Source organism: Crocodylus porosus, unplaced genomic scaffold (genome assembly GCF_001723895.1).
Source record: "Crocodylus porosus isolate Cpor-Errol unplaced genomic scaffold, CroPor_comp1, whole genome shotgun sequence".
Lineage (NCBI taxonomy): Eukaryota > Metazoa > Chordata > Crocodylia > Crocodylidae > Crocodylus > Crocodylus porosus.
Genome location: NW_017728951.1, coordinates 55132276 through 55151939, shown reverse-complemented (window position 1 = coordinate 55151939; position 19664 = coordinate 55132276). Strand labels below are relative to the sequence as shown.

General features: G+C 41.7%; 1 protein-coding gene across 3 annotated transcripts; it reads left to right on the top strand.

Annotated features, from left to right (window-relative positions):
• Positions 1 to 175: 175 nt before the first annotated feature.
• Positions 176 to 17825, top strand: NCOA4 (nuclear receptor coactivator 4). 3 transcript variants are annotated; one of them, XM_019555593.1, is made up of 11 exons: positions 176 to 252; positions 1084 to 1191; positions 9572 to 9734; positions 10374 to 10514; positions 10695 to 10783; positions 12334 to 12442; positions 13435 to 13506; positions 14199 to 14345; positions 14541 to 15521; positions 15907 to 15996; positions 16420 to 17825. In XM_019555593.1, the coding sequence occupies exons 3-11, from the start codon at positions 9594 to 9596 to the stop codon at positions 16423 to 16425; spliced, it is 1776 nt and encodes a 591-aa protein (XP_019411138.1). In that variant the 5' UTR covers positions 176 to 252; positions 1084 to 1191; positions 9572 to 9593; the 3' UTR covers positions 16426 to 17825. The 3 variants fall into 3 exon arrangements, with proteins under 3 accessions (XP_019411138.1, XP_019411139.1, XP_019411137.1); XM_019555594.1 differs by lacking the exons at positions 176 to 252; positions 1084 to 1191 and adding an exon at positions 6939 to 7005; XM_019555592.1 differs by lacking the exons at positions 176 to 252; positions 1084 to 1191 and having other exon boundaries at positions 14202 to 14345.
• Positions 17826 to 19664: the final 1839 nt, after the last annotated feature.

The following is a 19664-nucleotide window of genomic DNA, read 5'->3' as shown; positions in this document are numbered from 1 at the left end:
GTGTCATTTCCAACTGTCCCCACGACTGGCTGGCGCAGGCTGTTTCCTCCCTCCTCGCTTGGAGATCAGGCCCCTTCTTCTCCCCATTCGTCTCTTCCTTCCCCCACAGCGGCCGAGCGTCTCGCGGGAACGGGCCGCCACAGCCTCCAGCCCGCCAGGGGGCAGCCTCCCCGCGCTGCGCCGCAGTTCTCGCGAGAGCCGCGCCGGCCCACGGTCTACGCTCCGGCCCTGCAGGACGAGTTGCCGCTGCCGGTGAGTGTGGGCAGCTTTGGGACCGGGGGGAGGGCTCCGGGGGCTAGCCGAGAGGCAAAGGGGGAGAAGGAAACTGCCCCGCGGCACCGGCATTGGCTTGGGGAACCCTCGTCCAGGCCCCGCGCGGGGCAGCGTCGCCGCTACCCGGGTGTGTTTGCGGCCCCGGCCCTGTGGCTCTGCCCTCCGGTCTGCTGTCCAGCGCCGACTCTGCCCGCTCCGCTCCCCGGGAACAGCTCCGGCCCCACGCTCGCGGCCCAGGCTCCCGAGCCCTGCTGTTGCCCAGGCCGGCTCTGCAGTTGCGGCTTCCCTGGAGTGCGCAGCTGCAGCCTGACTCCGGGGCCTCCCAAGCTGCGGGGAGCCGAAGAAACAGTGTCCTGCTGACAGCCCCGATCGCTGTTGGCTCTTTTAGCGATGAGTGCTCCGTTGGCTCAACAGTAACCGCCAGGTCCTTCCCTGCAGTGCGGCTCGGCTGCTCGTCTGTGTACTGTTGTTCTGTCCCCAGTCTAGGACTTGGCACTAGTCCTTGCTGAATTCATTCTGGTTTAGTGCAGAGCACTTGCCCAGTCCATCCAGGTCGTTCTGGATCCCCGGCCCTCCAGTGTCTGCAGCTCCACCCAGTATGGCACCAAACTTCACAAGTCAGCTCAGTGTGTACATGGCCCCATTGTCCAAATCATTAATAAAGATGTGGAGTAAGATGAGACCCAGAACAGACCCCCACTTCATAGCTTCTCTCAACCAGATATTGAGCTGTTTGAACCCAGTGATCCAACCAGTTCTGTGCCTGCCTTGCCGTACTTTCATCTACTCTGTATTTCCTTTGCTTGTTAGGAACCTCGTGGGAGACAGCTGAAGAAGTCTTGCTAGAGTCAGGGTGCATCAGATCCGCTGCTTTCCCTCAACCACAGAGGCTATCGTCTTATCGTAGAAGGGAATCAGGTTGGTTTGGCATGACTTGCTGTTGGTGAAACCAAGCTGGTTTCTTTGGACTTTCTCTTGACATACTTTATTGCCTTTTATGTCCCTTTCCACTTGCACCTAAATTGTGCCATGGCTTTACTAGTTTTCTCTTTGCCTGTCCATGTGATACTCTACTAGTAATATGACTGATTTTCCACTTTTTGTAGAATTCCTTTTTGAGTTTCAACCTGAATCTATTTTCCCACACCTCATGTACTTCAGTCTTGAAGGGAAATACCTTTTGATTTTCCTAGCAAGATCTACCTTTAAAGATCCAATATTAAATTCAAATTATTTTAACTAATCAGTGTCTCTCCCAGTAACCAGTCTTGAGTTATATGCCTTAACACGATATACTTAAAAGATAAGTATATCTTTTAAAAAGGAGGGGGTTTTTGGGTCCTGTTGCATCTGTTTTTGCCACATCTATATCATGCAGTGTGATAACTCTGCATGTGCCCTGTTTAACTGTAGTTCTGTCCCTGCTCAAAGTTCTGTTTTTTGAGGTACAGTGCAGGCTTTTGTAACACATTGCACAACTTGACCACAGCATTTCTGCAGTGGGGATGCAGCGCAGCCTTAATGCAATGGAATGGAGCAAGATGGACATAATGTTGGAGTAGAAAGTACCTTAACAAGTGTATTTGGTTTGATATGTAGTTTCTTATTAATCTGCCATTTGTTGACTTTGCCTTTAAATAATTAAGTTAATGAGCTGAGGGAGATGGAGTTTTCATTTAATTTGCAAGACATGAAATGCAAGACATAGGATGGAGTGCACCCTCAAGATGACACCAATGTGGGGGAGTACTTGATACGTTGGAGGGTAGGGCTAGGATTCAGAGAGACCTCAACAAATTGGAGAATTGGACCAAAGGAAATGTCATGAGATTCAACAAAGCCACATGCAAAGTCCTGCTCTTAGGACAGAAGAATCCCATGCACTGGTACAGCCTGGGGACAAACTGACTAAGCAGAAGCTCTGCAGAGAAGGACCTGGGGGTTACAGTGGATGTCAAGCTGAAGATGAGCCAACAGTGTGCCCTTGTTGCAAAGAAGGGCCTACTGGGCTGCACTGATAGGAGCATTGTCAGCAGATTGAGGGAAGCGATTATTCCCCTCTATTTGGCACTAGTGAGGCCACATCTGGAGTACTGTGTCCAGTTTTGGGCCCCCGACTACAGAAAGGAAGTGGAGAAATTGGAGAGAGTCTAGTGGAGGGCAACAAAAATGGTGAGGGGGTTGGGGGACATGACTTATGAGGAGAGGTTGAGGGATCTGGGCTTATTTAGTTTGGAGAAAAAAAGACTGAGGGGGGATTTAATGGCAGCCTTCAACTACCTAAAGGGTGGTTCCAAAGAGGATGGAGCTAGAGACTGTTTTCAGTGGTGGTGGATGACAGAACAAGGAGTAACAGTCTTAAGTTGCAGCAAGGGAAGTTTAGGTTGGATATTAGGAAAAAAACTTTCTCACTAAGGGGGTACTAAAACACTAGAACAGATTACCTAGAGAGGTTGTGCAATCCCCATCCTGGAAGTTTTTAAGATGCGGCTAGGCAAAACTTTGGCTGGGATGATCTAGTTGAGGATAGTCCTGCTTTGAGCAGTGTTGGATGAGATGAGCTCTTGAGGTCCCTTCCAACCCTTATTTTCTGTAATTCAATGAAATGGAGACCACTAAATGTTTCTCTTCAGGTCCCCTGTAAACAATCAGATCCAGCAACATGATTAGTCAGTTTGTAGTAGAGGCTTTGTACTAATTGAGTGTGAACATACAGCTGTGCCTGACCTCTGTTTCTTTTCACGGCATACAAGGTTTAGTGACTTAGAACTGTCAGAAATATCCATCAGGTTGGTGCGTAAATAAATAAAGGATTTATTTTTCTAATCTAGAGCTTCAAGTAGAAAACACTTATAGTAATTAAGAAATAATCCAAGCAAAACCAACTAGCCCTGTCTTGTGTTGTGTTTACTGGAAGTTTGGAAAACACTTAACATTTGTTACTAGGCAATGGAGCAGGTATGAATGAGCTTTTAGGATTTTATTAGCCCTTCTTGAAGCTTGTAACTATTACATAAATTTGGCATACCTGACATTTATGACTTGGGCATCGAGTTGAAGGAGATGATAACAGTAGAAGGTTTGGTGTTCTCTTAGAGTTTCAGTGAAAGCACAAAAATAATGGAATAAAAAGATGGTATTCATGAAATATCTGTAGAGTTCATAATTTCGGAAGGAAAAAAATCATGTTATGGATATATAAAGAGCTAGTAATTTTATCCTTAGGTGCCATGTGTTGAGTGTGGTAGTAGATTCAGTTGTTTTAAAAAAGGCTTTAAGGAATGCTTATGTGAATACTTCTTTTTCCCTTCCATATAAAATTGGTGTTATGATAATCTTATGCTTTGAGATTTTCATCCTGCTCTTTATCAGGTCACCTGATGAGGAATGTCTTATATTCAGAAGCTATTCTGAACATGTAGTTGGTCCAATAAAAGACACCACCCCAAAATTAGCTCCGATTATTCTAGAGACTTCTGAAACTCACAAACTGGTCAGGCATCTAGAACTCATGGGAACTACTTTCCACATGCAAGCAGTTGTAGTATTTGAAAATGTTCTACGTACTGATAGCCCAGAGCAAATTGTACACTTGATTCAGTATGGTTATTCCACTGGGAGTGTAAATGGAAAGTACAGCTAAGTGAGTTTTCTTTCTCTGGCATAGTACCAGAGTGATGCTTGGGTAAATAAAGACCATTTCAATCTCCTCTGTGAGAGAGTGCATTATTTGAAGCCTTTTAATTTACTTAAGGTGATGATTTTCAGATTCCTCCCTTGTTTTCAGCTTCTAATGTTAACGTTTCTGGCTTCTAACTTATTAACAGCAGCATACACAAACTTCGTGCTTTTTTGAGGGCAGAAAAAATATATTTGCATGTGTGCATGCTGAAACCCTGTTTTTGAAAAATGCATGCTATTTTGTATTGAAATATTCATCTCTATGGATTAGTCTCTACATTTGGTTACAGTGCTTCCCTATCTGCTTGTTGCAATTCCCACAAACCAACTGCGGGTTGAGTACTCAGAAAATGCACAGTTTGTTGTTAGTGTAATGGGAAATGATTCTTCTAATATAGACAAGCAGTAACAATTTAAAGAGTTTTCAACACTGGCTCAATTTGGACCATTGGGGAGATAGTGCTGACAACCACAAGAGGTAATTTTACTAGTGTAGACTGGGGTCTGTCAAATATGAGTCTTATTCAAGCATGGTTTCTTTGGTGATTAAGTTAGGAAACTTCAGTTTACTAGAGGTGATTTTTGACTTTGTTTGCATTCAAAGTTCATGGGAGTAGTCATAGGTGAACAGTAATTCAGCTGCTTATGCTGTAGATTTAAAACTGGTAAAACTGGTTCCACTGGTAGATTGCCTGGGCAACTAAATGTCCCCATGCCCCACACCACCAAAGGCATGTGATCCTTTCATTAAAGCAATAGCACTTCTAAGTCTCTTGAACTTAAAAGTCAGAGGAGGAATATAAAAAGTTAATGTTTTAGGGAGCAGGGAAAGGACTCTTAGTTTTGAGTACAATAGTTTTATCATCTCTCTCACTCTCCTGTGTCCTGTGGCCACACCTCAGTCACGATTTTACAGAGGAACATTTAATGCCGGGAGTTAATCAACAGGCATTAATCTTCCTGAGGAGTTACTAGTTAACACAATTTTCCCCCATTTTTAGATGGGTGTTGATGGACAATTCTGAACAGGTAACATGCTGCCATCCATACCGGACTTGCTCTTCCTGTCAACTTCAGTTTTACCTTTTTTGTTTTTTCTGGCTATTCTCTCCTTTGCTGCTGTGTGAAAGAGCCAGAGAATCTGGTTCTGGAAGCTGACTTGAGACCAAAAAGCAAACTGTAAGGAAAAGAGAAAGCTTTGCTTGTTTTAGGCAGACAAGATTCTTTGGGTAAATCTGATATCTTTTATTAGACCAAGTCAAATAGTTGGAAAAAGTCTTTACAAGCTTTTGGGTATAAATACATACCCTTGCCTATTTTAGGCATCGCTGTGTTTCTTGTAATAAAGCATGCAGACTGAAGCATAGCTTCTAAGTTGGTTTCCTTTAGAACAGGGGGTAGGAATGCTTTATATAGATTTGGCTGTTATTAAGGCAGAAGCACAACATTTAGATACTTAAACATGACAGATATTTACAGACTGTTAGCCCTTCCCCCTACACAAATAAATATACCCATAGGGTTATTATTTCATGTGTGCGTTGTTATGTAATGTATATTGCCACATCTCCACTGGATATGGCAAAATAGTGGAACGCATTGCAGTGCTTGGCTTTGTGGTTTAAACTGGCAGATGGCAGGAGAAAATATTTGCTGGAGAAAAAAAAATCATTGGGTTAATTGGCCACCTGTATTGCTAGGGTAGAGCCAAATAGAAACATATGGGGTAGGTACACTCCTGACTAATGTGGAAGTCTTTAAATGGTTCACTCTAGCTTTTGAGAATATTTTTTGAAATGTGAGATGTTAATGTTATACGTATGTTAACTCTGACGTACGTCAAAACCTAGTAGATAGGACATTGTTTTATGATTATTACTTTGAGACTTTGGTCCTAAATTTAAATGGTCCTTTATGGGACCTGTATCAGCAAGAGGCATTCTAATAGTGTAGTCTGATCTTAAATGGCTACTTTTGAGAGATCTTGTCCTGTTGAGTTCCTGTCCATCTGTTGCATGGAGTGCTCCCTTTTTTATTTTTTTATCTGGATCTGGAGAACTTCTGATTCCTTCAGTTTCAGGAAGAGTGGAGTAAATGTTAGATTTGTTCACTCAGAAGTCATGATTTAGGGCATTCAGGTGCACCTGAGAACTGATTTTGGAGGAAATCTTATCATTTGAGGTTTCATTGAGGCAGGCCGAAGTAGACGCACACCAGGTAGTTAAAGCCCTGCCTTCAAGAATACTGTTCCACTCCTGGTTATACTTTTAGTCTCATATAGATATTCTGAAAGGATTAGATTGACTCGATGTAATTATTGATATTTACTATTTTTTTCTAAAGGCTCGGTTATTTTAAAGGAAATCTTCATGACTTGGCCTTTACCCAATGCCAGTGAGTCCTGTGTGTGCAGGTCTTTTCATGTATGTGTTCCCTACCTTGTACACTCGGTGCCAGTTCCCTTCATTTTTTCCGGGAGCGACAGCCAGGGATCACTTGCAGAAAGAAGGGCAGTTCAGTTTCAGGTGTCAGTTCAAAGGGTTGTTTTGCCCCCGTTTTCGATTTGGCTTCTGGCCGTTTGAAAAATCCCTGGGCGATAATTTTGCAAGGGAGCTCATCTCCTCCCCCGGACCTTCACGGTGTGGTCCGGCCTGACCCCCAGTCCCCGCGCCCGGGGCACAGCCGGGAGCCCAGCGCCCTGCGGCTGGGTCGGCTCGTGTCGGGGAAGGGGGTGAGCTGGGGCGCAGGGAAGCAGCGAGACTCGTGGAGAAGGCCGGGCTGCCCTGAGGGCATGTGAGGGCTCTTTTTGGCCCGGACTGCCGCCCCCGGCTAGCGCCCGGTTTTCGCCTCCCTGCCGCGCCGCACCTGAGTTGGCGCCTCCCGTGAGCCCCGCTCCCGCCCCGTGCGGACGTGCAGGATCGCGGCGCTGCAGTGGCTGCCGGGACACGTGGGCGGGCCCGGCGCCGCGCCCTGCCGCCTGCAGGCGGCTGATAGGGGCCAGAGCAGGCGGGGCACCGGCCGGCTGGCCGGCCTGAGTACGCGTGCAGCCGGGTAGGCACGGGGGCTGTGGTGTGCGACTGAGGCCGCGTTGCAGGTTCATTCGCGGCGGGGGAGGATGCACGTTTCGCTGGCCCGATGGCGGAGCCGGCGCGCCGGGCTGTTAACTGGCGGCTCCGAGGAGAGGACACAAGGACGCGCCGCGGGCTGAGCCGTGCTGTCCGGGAGCGCTCGCCGGGGGCCGGGCTGGTGCTGGGAGCGCAGGGGAGGAGGCGTCGGGCTGTGCTCACCGGTGTCTGGCACTAGGACAAGTGCAGCTGCAGCTCAAATAGAACCCCGGTCTTTTTTCGGTGGGAGGGAGCTCACTTCAGCTTTCACCTTTGTTTAAAGAAAATGCAATCCAGATGTTTAAGTAAAGCATTTCGAAACGTAGAAGACAGTCACCAGCTTAACTTCTAGCTGCACTTAGTTAACTGTAGCTGTTTCTAAACTCTTCTGCTCTGCATGTGATTAAAATGCACAGCAGCTTACTAGCTGAGTCTTTTAACTTTTCTATGTATTGTACCAGAACTGTGTAATGGAGATAGCAGCCTTTGTGTTCAACATCTAGAGTTTCTTGGTCTTTGCTGAAATGCACTGTCAGGCTTTTTGGGTAATAATTGGCATCTAAGCCTGCAAGTGTCTTTTCCCCTGGGCCATCTCCTCTTTCCCTTTCCCTCCCCAGTTAAGGAATGAGGGACTCAGCATTATAATGCCTCGTTATCTACCAGCAGAGGATCTGCCCTTCAGTTATTGTGATACTTTAGATGAGACTTACCGGGCTCTTACAACCCCAAAGGTTTTACAGAATAAAAAAAAAAAGTTAGAAAATACAAAGAAGATCTGTGGAAGGTGAGCTGCTTTCTCATAGTCTCCTGTGTTGGTGGTTGTATAAACAGTGGATCAGATTCCACAGTGACTTAATGTTCAAAAAATGTGCAAGTGGAAATGCAGTTGTTTGGCAAATGGTAGATGTGAAAAAGCTGTTGTCCTTGTCAAGCCCTTCAAGCAGGTTCCTGAGTTAGTTCTCTAGAGTAGAACATTTATGCATAAAACTGCAGGAATAGCATGTTGCCCTTATGTTTTGTGGCTGCTGCTACAATTAGTAGGTTATAGTAATATAATACAAACAAAATATTAGAAAGCAGAATATCATTCTTACTTTGGGTATATTAATAGCTGCTAAATAGTGTCACTGTTCTGCGGCTAGCATTACTGTTATTGTTGCTGGAGGAGACTGAAATCTTGTTAGGGTTGGATTCATATGCACACTCCTCTCCAGCTCTACCCGACAGGTCCTTAAAAACCTGCAGAAAGATTCTCTATGCTTGTTATTCTTGGCCCCTCCAAAAGATTACTTGGTATTAGCAGTGGACAAGAGAGAACTCTGGGCGAAGTCTGGATACATTTATTCAGTTTGTTGCAGTACCAAGAATGCAACTCCTACATCTTCCTGGTTTTCTTAGGTCTTACTTGCGGAGAGAAAATTTGTGAAGATCTCATTTTACCTCCGATATTTGATCCTTTGAGTATTTGGGGAAATGCATTGGAAATGATCTTTAAATCAAATTAAGTGCTTGTTCCTGTAAGTGGTTGGAGTGAATATTGTGCATTTCATGGTAGTGCTTTTACCTCCTTTGTTTTACACTAGTTAGAAAAAAGTCAAATTTTGATTAGGCTTTAACTAATGTTTCCTTGTTACACTTGGGCAAAGCTTGACCACTTCATTTCAGAGGAGGTCTGACCTTCTGCACTCTCCTGGACCCTTTGAAGTGAATCCAGTGTTTATAGCACAGCCCCGTAGACTCTTAGTTTTTGTACCACTGCAAACTAGGTTCAGTTTCCTTAGTTGTAGGAACATTGTAAAGCTGTGATATAAACAGGAGTGGAGCTGAACTTGTGTTGGCAATCATAGGGCACTTTTTCTAAAAAGGTTTTTACAGGCTGGGGTTTAGGCAAATAATAGTTTCAAGAGAGGTTAAGGAAGTTTGATTACATTGATTTGATATTATGGCAGGCAGTATTTGTATTTCCATCTAAAAACTTGATTTGATTTCCATGATTTCCTTGATTTGATTTGCATCCAAAAACTTATACAGCCATTGGACTATCTAAGCTATGCAAAACACTTCAAAAGTATATGAAACAAATATGTGGATTTTCAGCCTATTGTTGCTTAGCAGCACAAACCACCTTCCTTTTATGTTAATGTAGATAAGCTACCATGCTGAAAAGTTTGCTTGGGGATTCTCAAGACACTGATGAAACCACTTCATTTAATTTTAACAACTTGGTTAAAGCCTCGGTGTTACATAAGTATAGTGATCTAATACACATTAAAAGCAAAAAAGACCACCAATTCAAAGGTTGGTATATGGGAACAAATGTGCAGAAAACTGAAATAGTTGCTGGATGTCGGTTATCTTGCCAGTTTTTATACTGTAAGGTATTTTGACCCTTCAGAAGTTATATTTCAAATGTGGCATCATCAGTAGATGATGGCTACTCAGAATATACCCTGTCCATTGTTTTCCATCCAAAAAGGTATGGAAGTACTTAAAGGGACATTTTGTTTCAACAGTGTGTTAGGAACATTTTCAAGAATGAGTCGACCACAAGACAGGACTGGAAACTCCTGCAGTAAGGAGTCTCTTGCAAAGTGCCTTCAAGCTAAGAAGGACTTGGAGACAGCTCTTGGTGGGATCGTCAAGGCTGAACAGCAGATTAAAGACAACTGGAGAGAGGTATTTGAAATGCGTTTTTCTAGCAAGTTAAGTAGTTTTGCAAATCTTGTGTAACTGTGTTGGTGTTCTGCAGACCTTTGTGGTGCTCTGTGTGAATAGACTGAAATTCTTCCAAGGAGCAAGCATCTTGCTACATAATTCATCCATGCCCTTTACAAGACACGTGTCTGAGCATGGCTAACCCAGCCATCCAGAATAATACGTATGCTGAGAAACTGCTGTATCTCACTAAGTAATGTTTTGTACTGGTCTCAAAATTGAATTTGTAGTGGGTTTCCAAGTCTTTGAAATTTACTTATTTATTTAGTTTTAAGCAATTCATTCTTCGTCACTGGAAACTGTTTTTGGTTTAAAATGAAGGAACAAAGATATTACAAATAATGGTAGTATTTGCTTTTAAAGAACTGACCTTTGGGGCCTTTTAAGGGGAATGGTCTTGGCACCAGTAGACTGCAGTGTTAGCAGCTCTTACCCTTGTGTCTGATGGTATCTCTCAAAATTAGTTCAAGGCTTGGCAGTTTAAGGATTATTTAAAAGTATTTCTCTTAAGACAGTTAATTAAATTTTCCTTTTTGCAACACTGGGCATATTCAGCAGACATTCCAGAAATGCTAAATAGAGCTGCTACTTACCTTACAGGTCAAAGCTCAGATTCACAGCTGCATAAGTCGCCATCTGGAATGCCTGCGCAGTCGGGAAGTTTGGTTGTTTGAACAGGTGGATCTCATTCAGCAACTCAAAGAGGAGGCTTTACAGCAGCAAGCACAACAGCTTTACTGGGTAAGCTTGTTGCTTGTTTAACTCAGTGCAGCTTTTAGACAGACAGTAGTCTTGTTAGTATATTAATTAGTTTTAAAGTATAAGATAACTTATGAATATCCATGCCTTTAACCTGTTGATAGAAACGTTTAATATCTATAGTGGAAAGAATGTAATAATATTGTTTTGTTTTTCATGCAGCTGTTGGGCCAGTTCAATTGTATTATTCATCAACTGGAACACCCCCATAGTAATGACCTAGCCAATCAGATTTCGGTGTGCCTGGAGAGGTAAAAATGTTACACAATATGAACAAATGAGATTTTTATTCACTTTACCTTGACTTTAAACTGACTTCCAGTTATGCTCCCTGTATGCGGTCTCTTCTTCATTTATTGTGTGTGTACTTCACTGTGACAGACAAGGTTCTTTGGGTGAATCTGATATCTTTTATTATCAGATTCACCCAAAGAACCTTGTCTACCTATGTCTTCAGAACAACACGGCTACAACCTATACCCCTGTACTTCACTATGAGGTATTCTGTGTTACTGCTAAAACATTAAGGGTAAGATTTCAAAGCAGTCTCAGATGACATGCATCTGAATTCCTAGCACTGTTTTGGAAAACACATTCTAAGATTTTTTCTAGTATACCCCTTTTTAAAGAAAAATAGGGAATAGCCTATGTGAAATGCAGCACAGCTGTTTGCATGGGTTATAGTAGCATTAGAGTGTCATAACTGATGGTCCAAGAAATGCAAGGAAGAAGGGTTTTTGGGGGGAGAAGGGGCAAGGGGAATATGTTTTTGGATGAATTGCATAGTTGGGGGAGATGTTAGACAAGCTTTAGGAGATGAAGTGCCCTACCCTGGGTCTGGGAAAGTAGCAGAGAGCATAGGCTACATTACTAATAAGCAAATTAATAGTAAAATAATAATATAAATACGAAATATAAATAAATAAATGAGCTTTTGGCTGTTCATTCTTCTTTCTGAGACCTGAGGAATGGCACTTTGTGCCCCAAAGCTTGTCTAACATATCTCAACTACACAGTTGTCCAGTAAAATACATTGCCAGAAAACCCTTCCTTACTTCTTGGTATGTATTACTCCAGGCGGTAAGGTTTTAATGGCAGCTAAATTAAGGGGAATACCATATTTCTCAGTGTATAAGTTGAGGTTTGAAGCTCAATTTTTAACTGTTAAAATTCAACATCAACTTATGCACTGTATTGCCATCCCGTGCAAGAGCTCAGTGCTTGGCTGGCCCAGGCAGCACCGATTACAGGGAATGGGGCTGTGCCAGCTGAATGCTGAGCCTGGCGCTGCTTGCAAGGGAAAGGGCAAAACTCAGCTCCAGTGCTTGGCTGGTGCGGCCCCATCCCCCGTGAGTGGTGCTGCTGAGTACCAAGCCCAGCCCTGATCCCGTCAGCCGAGCCCAGCATCGCTCGCAGAGGATGGGGCTGAGCCCGGCCTCAGCCTCATCCCCCAACTTATATACTGTGCTTACGAAAACTTTCAAGTTTGGCGTCGGAAAACAGGGTGACCTATACACTGTGTCGACGTATACACCATGAAATACGGCAGGTGGGAAGACTTGTTCTTGGTGTTAGTGTCTTTAAAGAACAATATTCTAGACGTCTAGAGCTGTGGATAGGTACCTTTTTGGTTCTGTATAAATGGCTAAGTTCTATGTAGTTCAGCTTTGCTGGTGATGGAACCAGTTTAAAGCCTTGTCCCAAGATTAGCTCATTGTCAATTTCACAAGCTTCAGTGAATTGAATTGAATTGAATTGATGGGTGAAGCATTAATTTTATTTAAAACCTGATTTCTTTCAGATTGGGTAACTTGACCCTTAAACCAGAAGAGTCCTCTATCCTGAATTTTGAAGCTGACATGTCCTACCTTCGCCAGGCTATTACATCATTTGGTGCCATCAAAACTATGGTGAGTACCCAGGTTTTCCTGGTGGTGATATATCTGAAACTAGTTCCGTCATAGCTTTTTAGAAGACTAAGGATTTGTAAAACTCCAGTCAACCATTATTCAAGGTAGCTTATTTTTAAAGGTAAGGTTTAGCATAAAATAATGATTCTATTTAATCGTATTATACTTGTCATTGATAAGTTATAACTGACATTTTTAAGAATCTGATAATCATAGCATGCAGCAGCTCATTTCCAGTGAAGTCTAGACCTGAGCACACAAGTTGTTATATTTTGTAAGAAAAGCCAGCCTTTTGCTGGTGTTTCAGGATTAGAAGTAAGCGTAGTTATATTCAGCATGTGTATGTAATATATACAGCAATCCCATTAATATGTGCCTTTGTTAGGAGAATGTTTTTGTTTCTGTCAGAGATTGGCTGGGGTGTGGCTAATGGTGGTCTTGTATGTAGCACTTGGAAATATTATCGGCATGATGTAGGGAGAGGCAGTTCTTCAGGTGCCGAGAGTAAAGAGTAGAAACAGTTCTGTTTCATTCTTCTGGCCTGAAAGGTAGCACTATTCAGACTTTTTTTTGCCTTGGTTTTAAGTCGGCAGCCTTAGGGCACCTCTCCACATGCAACAAGGCTGCTCCGATGCACTGTAATTACCAGGCTCCAGTGTTACGTGTGTTAGTGGCCCCACGCTGAAAAATGGCAGTGGGGGCGCTTTAAAGCTTATCACATGAGCTTTAAAGCATGACTGCTGCCACTTGTCGGTATGGGTGCATGTGACACTCCAAGTGCTTTCATTAGAGTAGCTCATGGAGCCCATGGGGGTGCCCCCCCCCCAACTCACTCATGGAGCTTGTATATAAATGCCCTTAGGGCGGAAGTACAAAACAGTTCATTAATTGCAACTGTATGTTACAGCATTCATGGTTAAATGTTGGTTTTTAGTATTGAATGAAATCAAGTTTAAAAATGGGACAAATGACTTAATTTATACTTTTTGTAGCAAACTTCAGAGACAGAAAATTGTTCTCCTTGGATACCAGTGCAGAACTGTATCTTGGCCAACTATGAGCAGGTAAAGACTTTTGTCATGCACATACAACTTGATTAAAGAAGAGAACTCTGATGTAATCTACCATTATATTCTGCTAACTGGCTTATGGTTTTGGTTAAGCTATTGCAGTTTGAGTAGCCTGTAGCAACCTGTCCCAGATGAACGTTGCAAAAATCTACCGGTTGAATGTCTATCCCAGCTTCCCTAGGCATTTTCTATTGGTTCTACTCCTTAAAAAATTAATGTGGGGTTCATATGCATTCTGTGGAGTTCAAATGCGTTTTAGTCAAAATATTGGAGGGCAACTGAAGTTCTGAGCGCTGATCTGGGATTTGAAATCATTGATTGCATTGTACTTATTAGTTCACTGGGAAGTGCCATGGACAGAAGATGAATTAAATGCAATTTATTTTCAATTTAACTTGGGAAGAGGGGCCTGTATTCAAAAGAACTATTTTTATTGCGTTGTAGCTTTCAGAACTGTCTTTAACCCACTTCCTAGATTATTAGAAATGGATAAACAAATCACACCTCTAACCTGGCTTTCTGCTACCTGAATGATTTGGGAAATTTTTTTTAAGACTTTGTGAAAGAGGATTTCTGTAATTCTTCTTTTAGTTAGTAAACGTTGATATAGATGTGTATTTCAAAGTTCTTTCTAGATTGGCTTAGCAAGAAAACTGTTTTTTATAGCAGAAAATACTCTTTATTAGCAGAAACCACTGTATGGAACATTGGGGTTCCCACTCACTGACTGGCTACTTGGAAGCAAATCTGCTAATGTTTGTCAGGCTTCGCATGTTCCTAGCACCAATGCTGATGACTGGCTTATGAAAAGGCATGTGCCAGAGACCAACCAGGTATTCTTTTCACATATTAAATAAGCTGTATTAGAGGCAAGATAGTGTTTTACTGCAGAGGAGGTGCAGGAGCACATCTCTTGCATCTCAGCCTTCCCCTCAAATAGTTCTCAAAATATTGTGCGTTTTAAGTATTAAAACAGTAATTAAATACTGCTTTTTGTTATTAATGGGGCCTACTTATGTTTTTGTCAGGATGCAAGTCCTTCCAAAGCCTGTTATTTTGAGCAAGACTGGGGAAACCTGAAAGATCTGGAAAACTGGCTCCTTCAAAATCAGCAAAGAGAATATTCTGAGAGAACAGATTCCCATAGAAACAAGAGTTCTTTCACCTCCACTGAAAAGGGTGCAAACCCGGAGTCTCAGGAGCAAGACGAGATGGATCTTTCTGACTGGTTGCTTACTCCTCCTGATCAAGAAAAAAATAGTGCTTCAGATGAGAAATTGAAATATGAATTCAGGCCTTTTAGGGAAGAATTTAACATAATTGATTGGCTCTCCAAACCTGATTCCTGTGCTAATTGCTGTATTAGCCAGGCCAAGGGTGTAGAGATTGAAAATCTTGGAAATCTTAAGTGCCTGAATGAACACCTAGATGTGAAGAAGTCTCCCATTGCGTCAAACAACGCTTGGCTCCTTCAGCACCCACAGACATCACTTAAAGTGGAAGATGTGTGCAAAGCTAATGAGCCATGTAACAGCTTTTCAGAGTGTGTGTGTGATGAAAACTGTGAAAAAGAGGCTCTCTGCAAGTGGCTTCTGAAAAAAGAAGGAAAAGATAAAAATGGTGTTCCAGTAGGCCAGATGCCTCTACTGAATCCCGAGCCTGAAAAACTAAACCCTGCTGTCAACATCTGGCTTCACCCTTCCAGGCAGTTTGCTGAAGAATCAGCAGCTACTGCAGATAATTTAGAGAAAGTTGTCAGACCCCTGAAAGCATTGCTTGAAAGTCCTTTAACAGGTTGGCTAGCTAAATCAGAGCACAAAGCAGCAAGCACAGAAGAAAAAGCAAGTAAGGAGAAAGCAGACGTTAACTTCAGGAGTCCTTTTCTAGACCTCCTGGCCCCATTCCACCTTCCTTTGAATGTAAACAGTTGGGTGATGAATTCCAAGAATACAGAAAATGCCAATCAGACTCCATTGGAAGACAAATGGTTGCTATGCAAAAAAGCACAAGTAAGTGCAGTCATAAATGTTTGTTCCTTTATATGTATTGCACCAGCATGACAAACATTGGTATGTATTCACTGTCTTTCCTCTGTTTACACCAAAGCTGTGGTAGTCATTTATTTCAAGGACACTCAGTTTAGGTATCATCAGTTCCCAGTCACTAATTGGGTGAATTCTAGTAGGGTTTTTTTAGTTACCCAAGTAGCTGAGGCCAGCAATTAATTAGACTTCAGCACTGAGAGCTGCTTTATATAAACTAAAGTCAAGTATGCTGTTAAAATTATTAGATGTAATTTTCTTTTGTGACCCCTTTTCAGAATTTACAGATGCTTACTAAGAGTAACTTTTAGTGACTTTTGGATGTAATTATTGAATCAAGTCTTATTTTCAGGACTTTGGCCTTCCTACTGTTTGTGACCTTTTTGCCTGCATGAAACTTAATGGAGAAAGAGAAAAGTGGCTGTACCAGGCTCCTTTACAGGTGGGATTAATTAAATGTTTAAAAAAAAAGTCACCCAATGATGCTGTCTTGAACAACTGTATGTTTTTGAGACTTTGAAATTATCTAATACTCAGTGTTAAGCAACAAGCAATTCACTTTCTCAATAGCTTTTAATTGCTCAGGCCTCTTGAGAGTATCCCATTTATTTCCCACTCTGTCCTCTCTTTTTATGCATTTCTGCCATTTACACTCTTCCGTAAGTTAGTATTTAATATTGAATGTTTGTATGAAAATTGTGATAACTTGTTAAAATGTGGGATTTAAATTTCATGTGCATATTTCATTCTAGGTCTTGGATAAATACTTAAAGCAAGTTTGGACTTGCAAGTCTGTTTATATAAACTCTTAAAGTATTGCTTTCTGTTTATCAGAAAAAGTAACTCTGTATTCTGAATTCTCTAGATGTGAAGACGCAAGATTGTCACATCTCGCTCCTGCTGCTCACCACATTGATGCCCAGTGACTGCAGCCAGCTGAATTTATCATGTTTGCATCTGACTAATCTGCTTTATTTTTCTTCCGAACTGTATTAAAGAAAAACTATTCATATATAACTGAGTTAAGGTGCAGAAATGCCTTTGTGTTATAATGACTGATTCCCAAGCACAGGTCCAGTGTATATAAGCACACCGACACAATAGATGTTGGGAGTTTGTATCCTTCGTGAGCCTGTGTGAATCATTATGGGTTGGTACTTGAAATATGCTGAAGCCAACACAGTTATAAAATGAATGTCATGGTGCTTTTAAATCTTCATCTGGTGTTTAGACTATACTACAGTTTTTTAACCCAAAGGTTTGCCCTTGTCTGTCTTAAGATGCTTCCCAGCCTTTACTAGCCCTTAGCTGGACCTTCAGAGATTTTATTTGTATCCTATTTTTTTTTTAATGCAAGCTCAAAGCTATTGTGATTTTTTTTTTTTTTTTTTTTTGAAAACCTACAGTGCTAGTCCTTTAGAGTGATTTAGTAAAAATGAACTTAACTTCCTGAAAGGGTTTTCTCTTAAATGAGTTTTTCAGGTGTCTAGAACAGATTTGGCTCTTTTCCTTTTCAAATTAATGTCAAACTGAAAAGTTTTCAGTGCTAATCCTGATGCATCTGAAGACCAAGAGCCAATGTTTAAAAAGGTAACATTTGAAATTTTACTTAAAAAAACTGAATAACTTCAATTTTTAGACTAATAATTTGTTGTGATAGACTAGTAAGTCATAATTCTTCATGAGGTAAGAACTAAGATCCTTAAGAAAAAAAAAAAGAAAAATGAACACTGAATGCTTCCTGGTTGGGCTGCTATCATCCTGTTTAGCTAGAAAACACTATACTGATAATCTGTTCAGTGTTTCAGATATTAAAGGTGCCTGTTCCTTTAGTATCTAACTGCAGAGAAGCAAGGTCAGATTAATTTTGTTCACTGTAACAGTGTCTGAACCTGAAATATATCTCCTTTTAGCATCCAACATTTTTATCCTTTAGCAACCTTGGTATTTTGGATTTAAATTACCTCTGCATTTAGGATTTTAAGCCATTAGTGTGTTAAGTGCAAACATGGAGTATGTTGGCTACCTTTGTGATAAAAATCAGCAGAGCTATTTAATTTCTCTTGTTCACAAACTTTGAGGGATTTTGCAAAACATTTTTTCTTAAAGATTGCCTGGAATACAAATGGAAAGACTGGGTATTGCTATAGTGCAAGAGCATTCCTGTTGACCATCAGTGTTTTAGTAGCTTGTCAGCTAAATGTTAAAAAAAACAATCTTAAACCTTTGCACACTGAAGTTGTAGTTTCACTTTGGGAGAATGTGCACATTGACAGTATAAACCCTATGAGCTTAAGCTTAGTGGACTACTTAAAAACTTGTCTTCTAATACCTTGAGCCTTTTACTGAAAGTAAAACAATTGATGAATTCAGTTTTTTTTCCTGAACACATCTTGCTGCATGGAAACACTAACACCAGGGACAGCCTATGTGATTGACAGATGAACTTAATGAAAAGATGAGGGGAGTGCCTAACTCACTTTTTATAGCTCTGTAAGTCAGTGTGTGCTCATTTAGTCAGTTCATTGTAAGCCGTGAAACTTTCCAAATACATATTCATTTATTTTTCTCAACTGACTTCAGTTTAGTTATGCTAATGAATATTTATGTAAAACATTGATGAGTCTTTTCCATTAAAACAACATTGCAGTCAAAAAGTTTGCACGGTGTGTGTGTGTGTTGGTGGGGGGGAATGGGGACAGATGTGATGCACATTATTTCAGAATACCTTCAAAATAGTTTTAACCTAATAAGGCCAGTTGAGCCCCAGCTGTTACTTACTTACTTACCAGGCTATGTTTCAATTAACCTCTAGTCATGACCTCTACACTTGCTACCAGCGGCCCAAGAAGTAGCAGTATGGCAAACATATCCTCCCTGACACTTCACAATGGACACTTAAGTTTACTGTTAGTCTTGAAAAAGGTTAAATTATAATTGTGCTCCCTGCCTTTAGCAGCTGGTGAGTAAGTTATAAAAGATCCAGTTTTTTCCATATTCTTTGAGGACGTAAGCTGCTGACTGCAAGAGGCTTATGCCTCTGAACTAGTTGTTTCCAAGATGAAACTGCCCGTACTTCCTTAAGACCCACTGAAGACCTCAGAACAGTCCCTAGGAAAAAGGAACTTATAGGAACCCTTGTTTACAATAGGAATGCAACTGCTGCTTTATATAGTATTTAGTCACTACTTGTTAGTCAGGAAAAGTCCCCACTGCCCTTTAAGTTGAAAAAGCCTATAGGTTAAATGGTTTCTGGTGATGGCTATACAAGTCATTCCACCACAACAGAAGCCTTCTGGTATTCTGCTCGCTATACTGCCCAGAGGTTTAGTGGTATAAGAGTCATTGGACTTGTACAAACCTTCTCAAAATTTTTCTCCAGACAGAATTTGTTTTGTGATGCAAGCTGCTAAGCACAGGCTGGATTTTCTTCTAGGAACTACTATGTAGGCCACGGGGAAGCCTGGCTGCCAATTACAACTGTCCAGTAGCTGAGCATAGTGACCCCTTCTGTCACATATACCCCTGAGGCTTGGGGAGGCAACTCTCCAACAAAGAATTACAGGCAACCCTCACTTAATGCTCTTCATTGGTTCCTGAAAAACCAGACATTAAGCAAAACCAGAAGTTTTTGACAACTGAGTGTTCTATCAAAACTTGCTGAGCACTAAGTGGAATCAGGTATCAATTTAAAATAAGCATTATAGCAAAATAGTGGTAAGTGGAGGTTGCCTGTAAGAGACTGGAGATTCCAGTCACTATCTGATGAAAGGTACTTTTTCAACTCTCCCCTCTGATAAATATGGTTGAGGGAAAAGTCTCCTGCTGAAGTGGAAAAGCAAAAGCTTTGCCTGCTCCTTTCAGGATCTACAAGGGGCAGACTGAAAACTTCAGTACAAGCTTTTTATAACCACAGACATGAAGACTTTGTTGGGTTCTTCAGGAATAGCTACTTTAAATGTGGTTAGTAGTGTCCAGAGCTGGCTGCTTGCATTCAGCTGAGACAGAGAAAAAGCAAAAAACATCACCTTGCCAAAATTAACCAACCCTGCCCTGCTCTCCCTCCTCTTCCACAAGGGTACCTGGCCTCTAGTTCTCCGTATCTTTTTC

Coding starts and splice junctions, on each gene's coding strand:
- NCOA4 (XM_019555593.1), top strand. CDS start 9,594: ATGAGTCGACCACAAGACAGGACTGGAAACTCCTGCAGTAAGGAGTCT. Junction 12,443..13,434: donor TTGGTGCCATCAAAACTATG/GTGAGTACCCAG, acceptor TACTTTTTGTAG/CAAACTTCAGAGACAGAAAA. Junction 15,522..15,906: donor TGCTATGCAAAAAAGCACAA/GTAAGTGCAGTC, acceptor TCTTATTTTCAG/GACTTTGGCCTTCCTACTGT.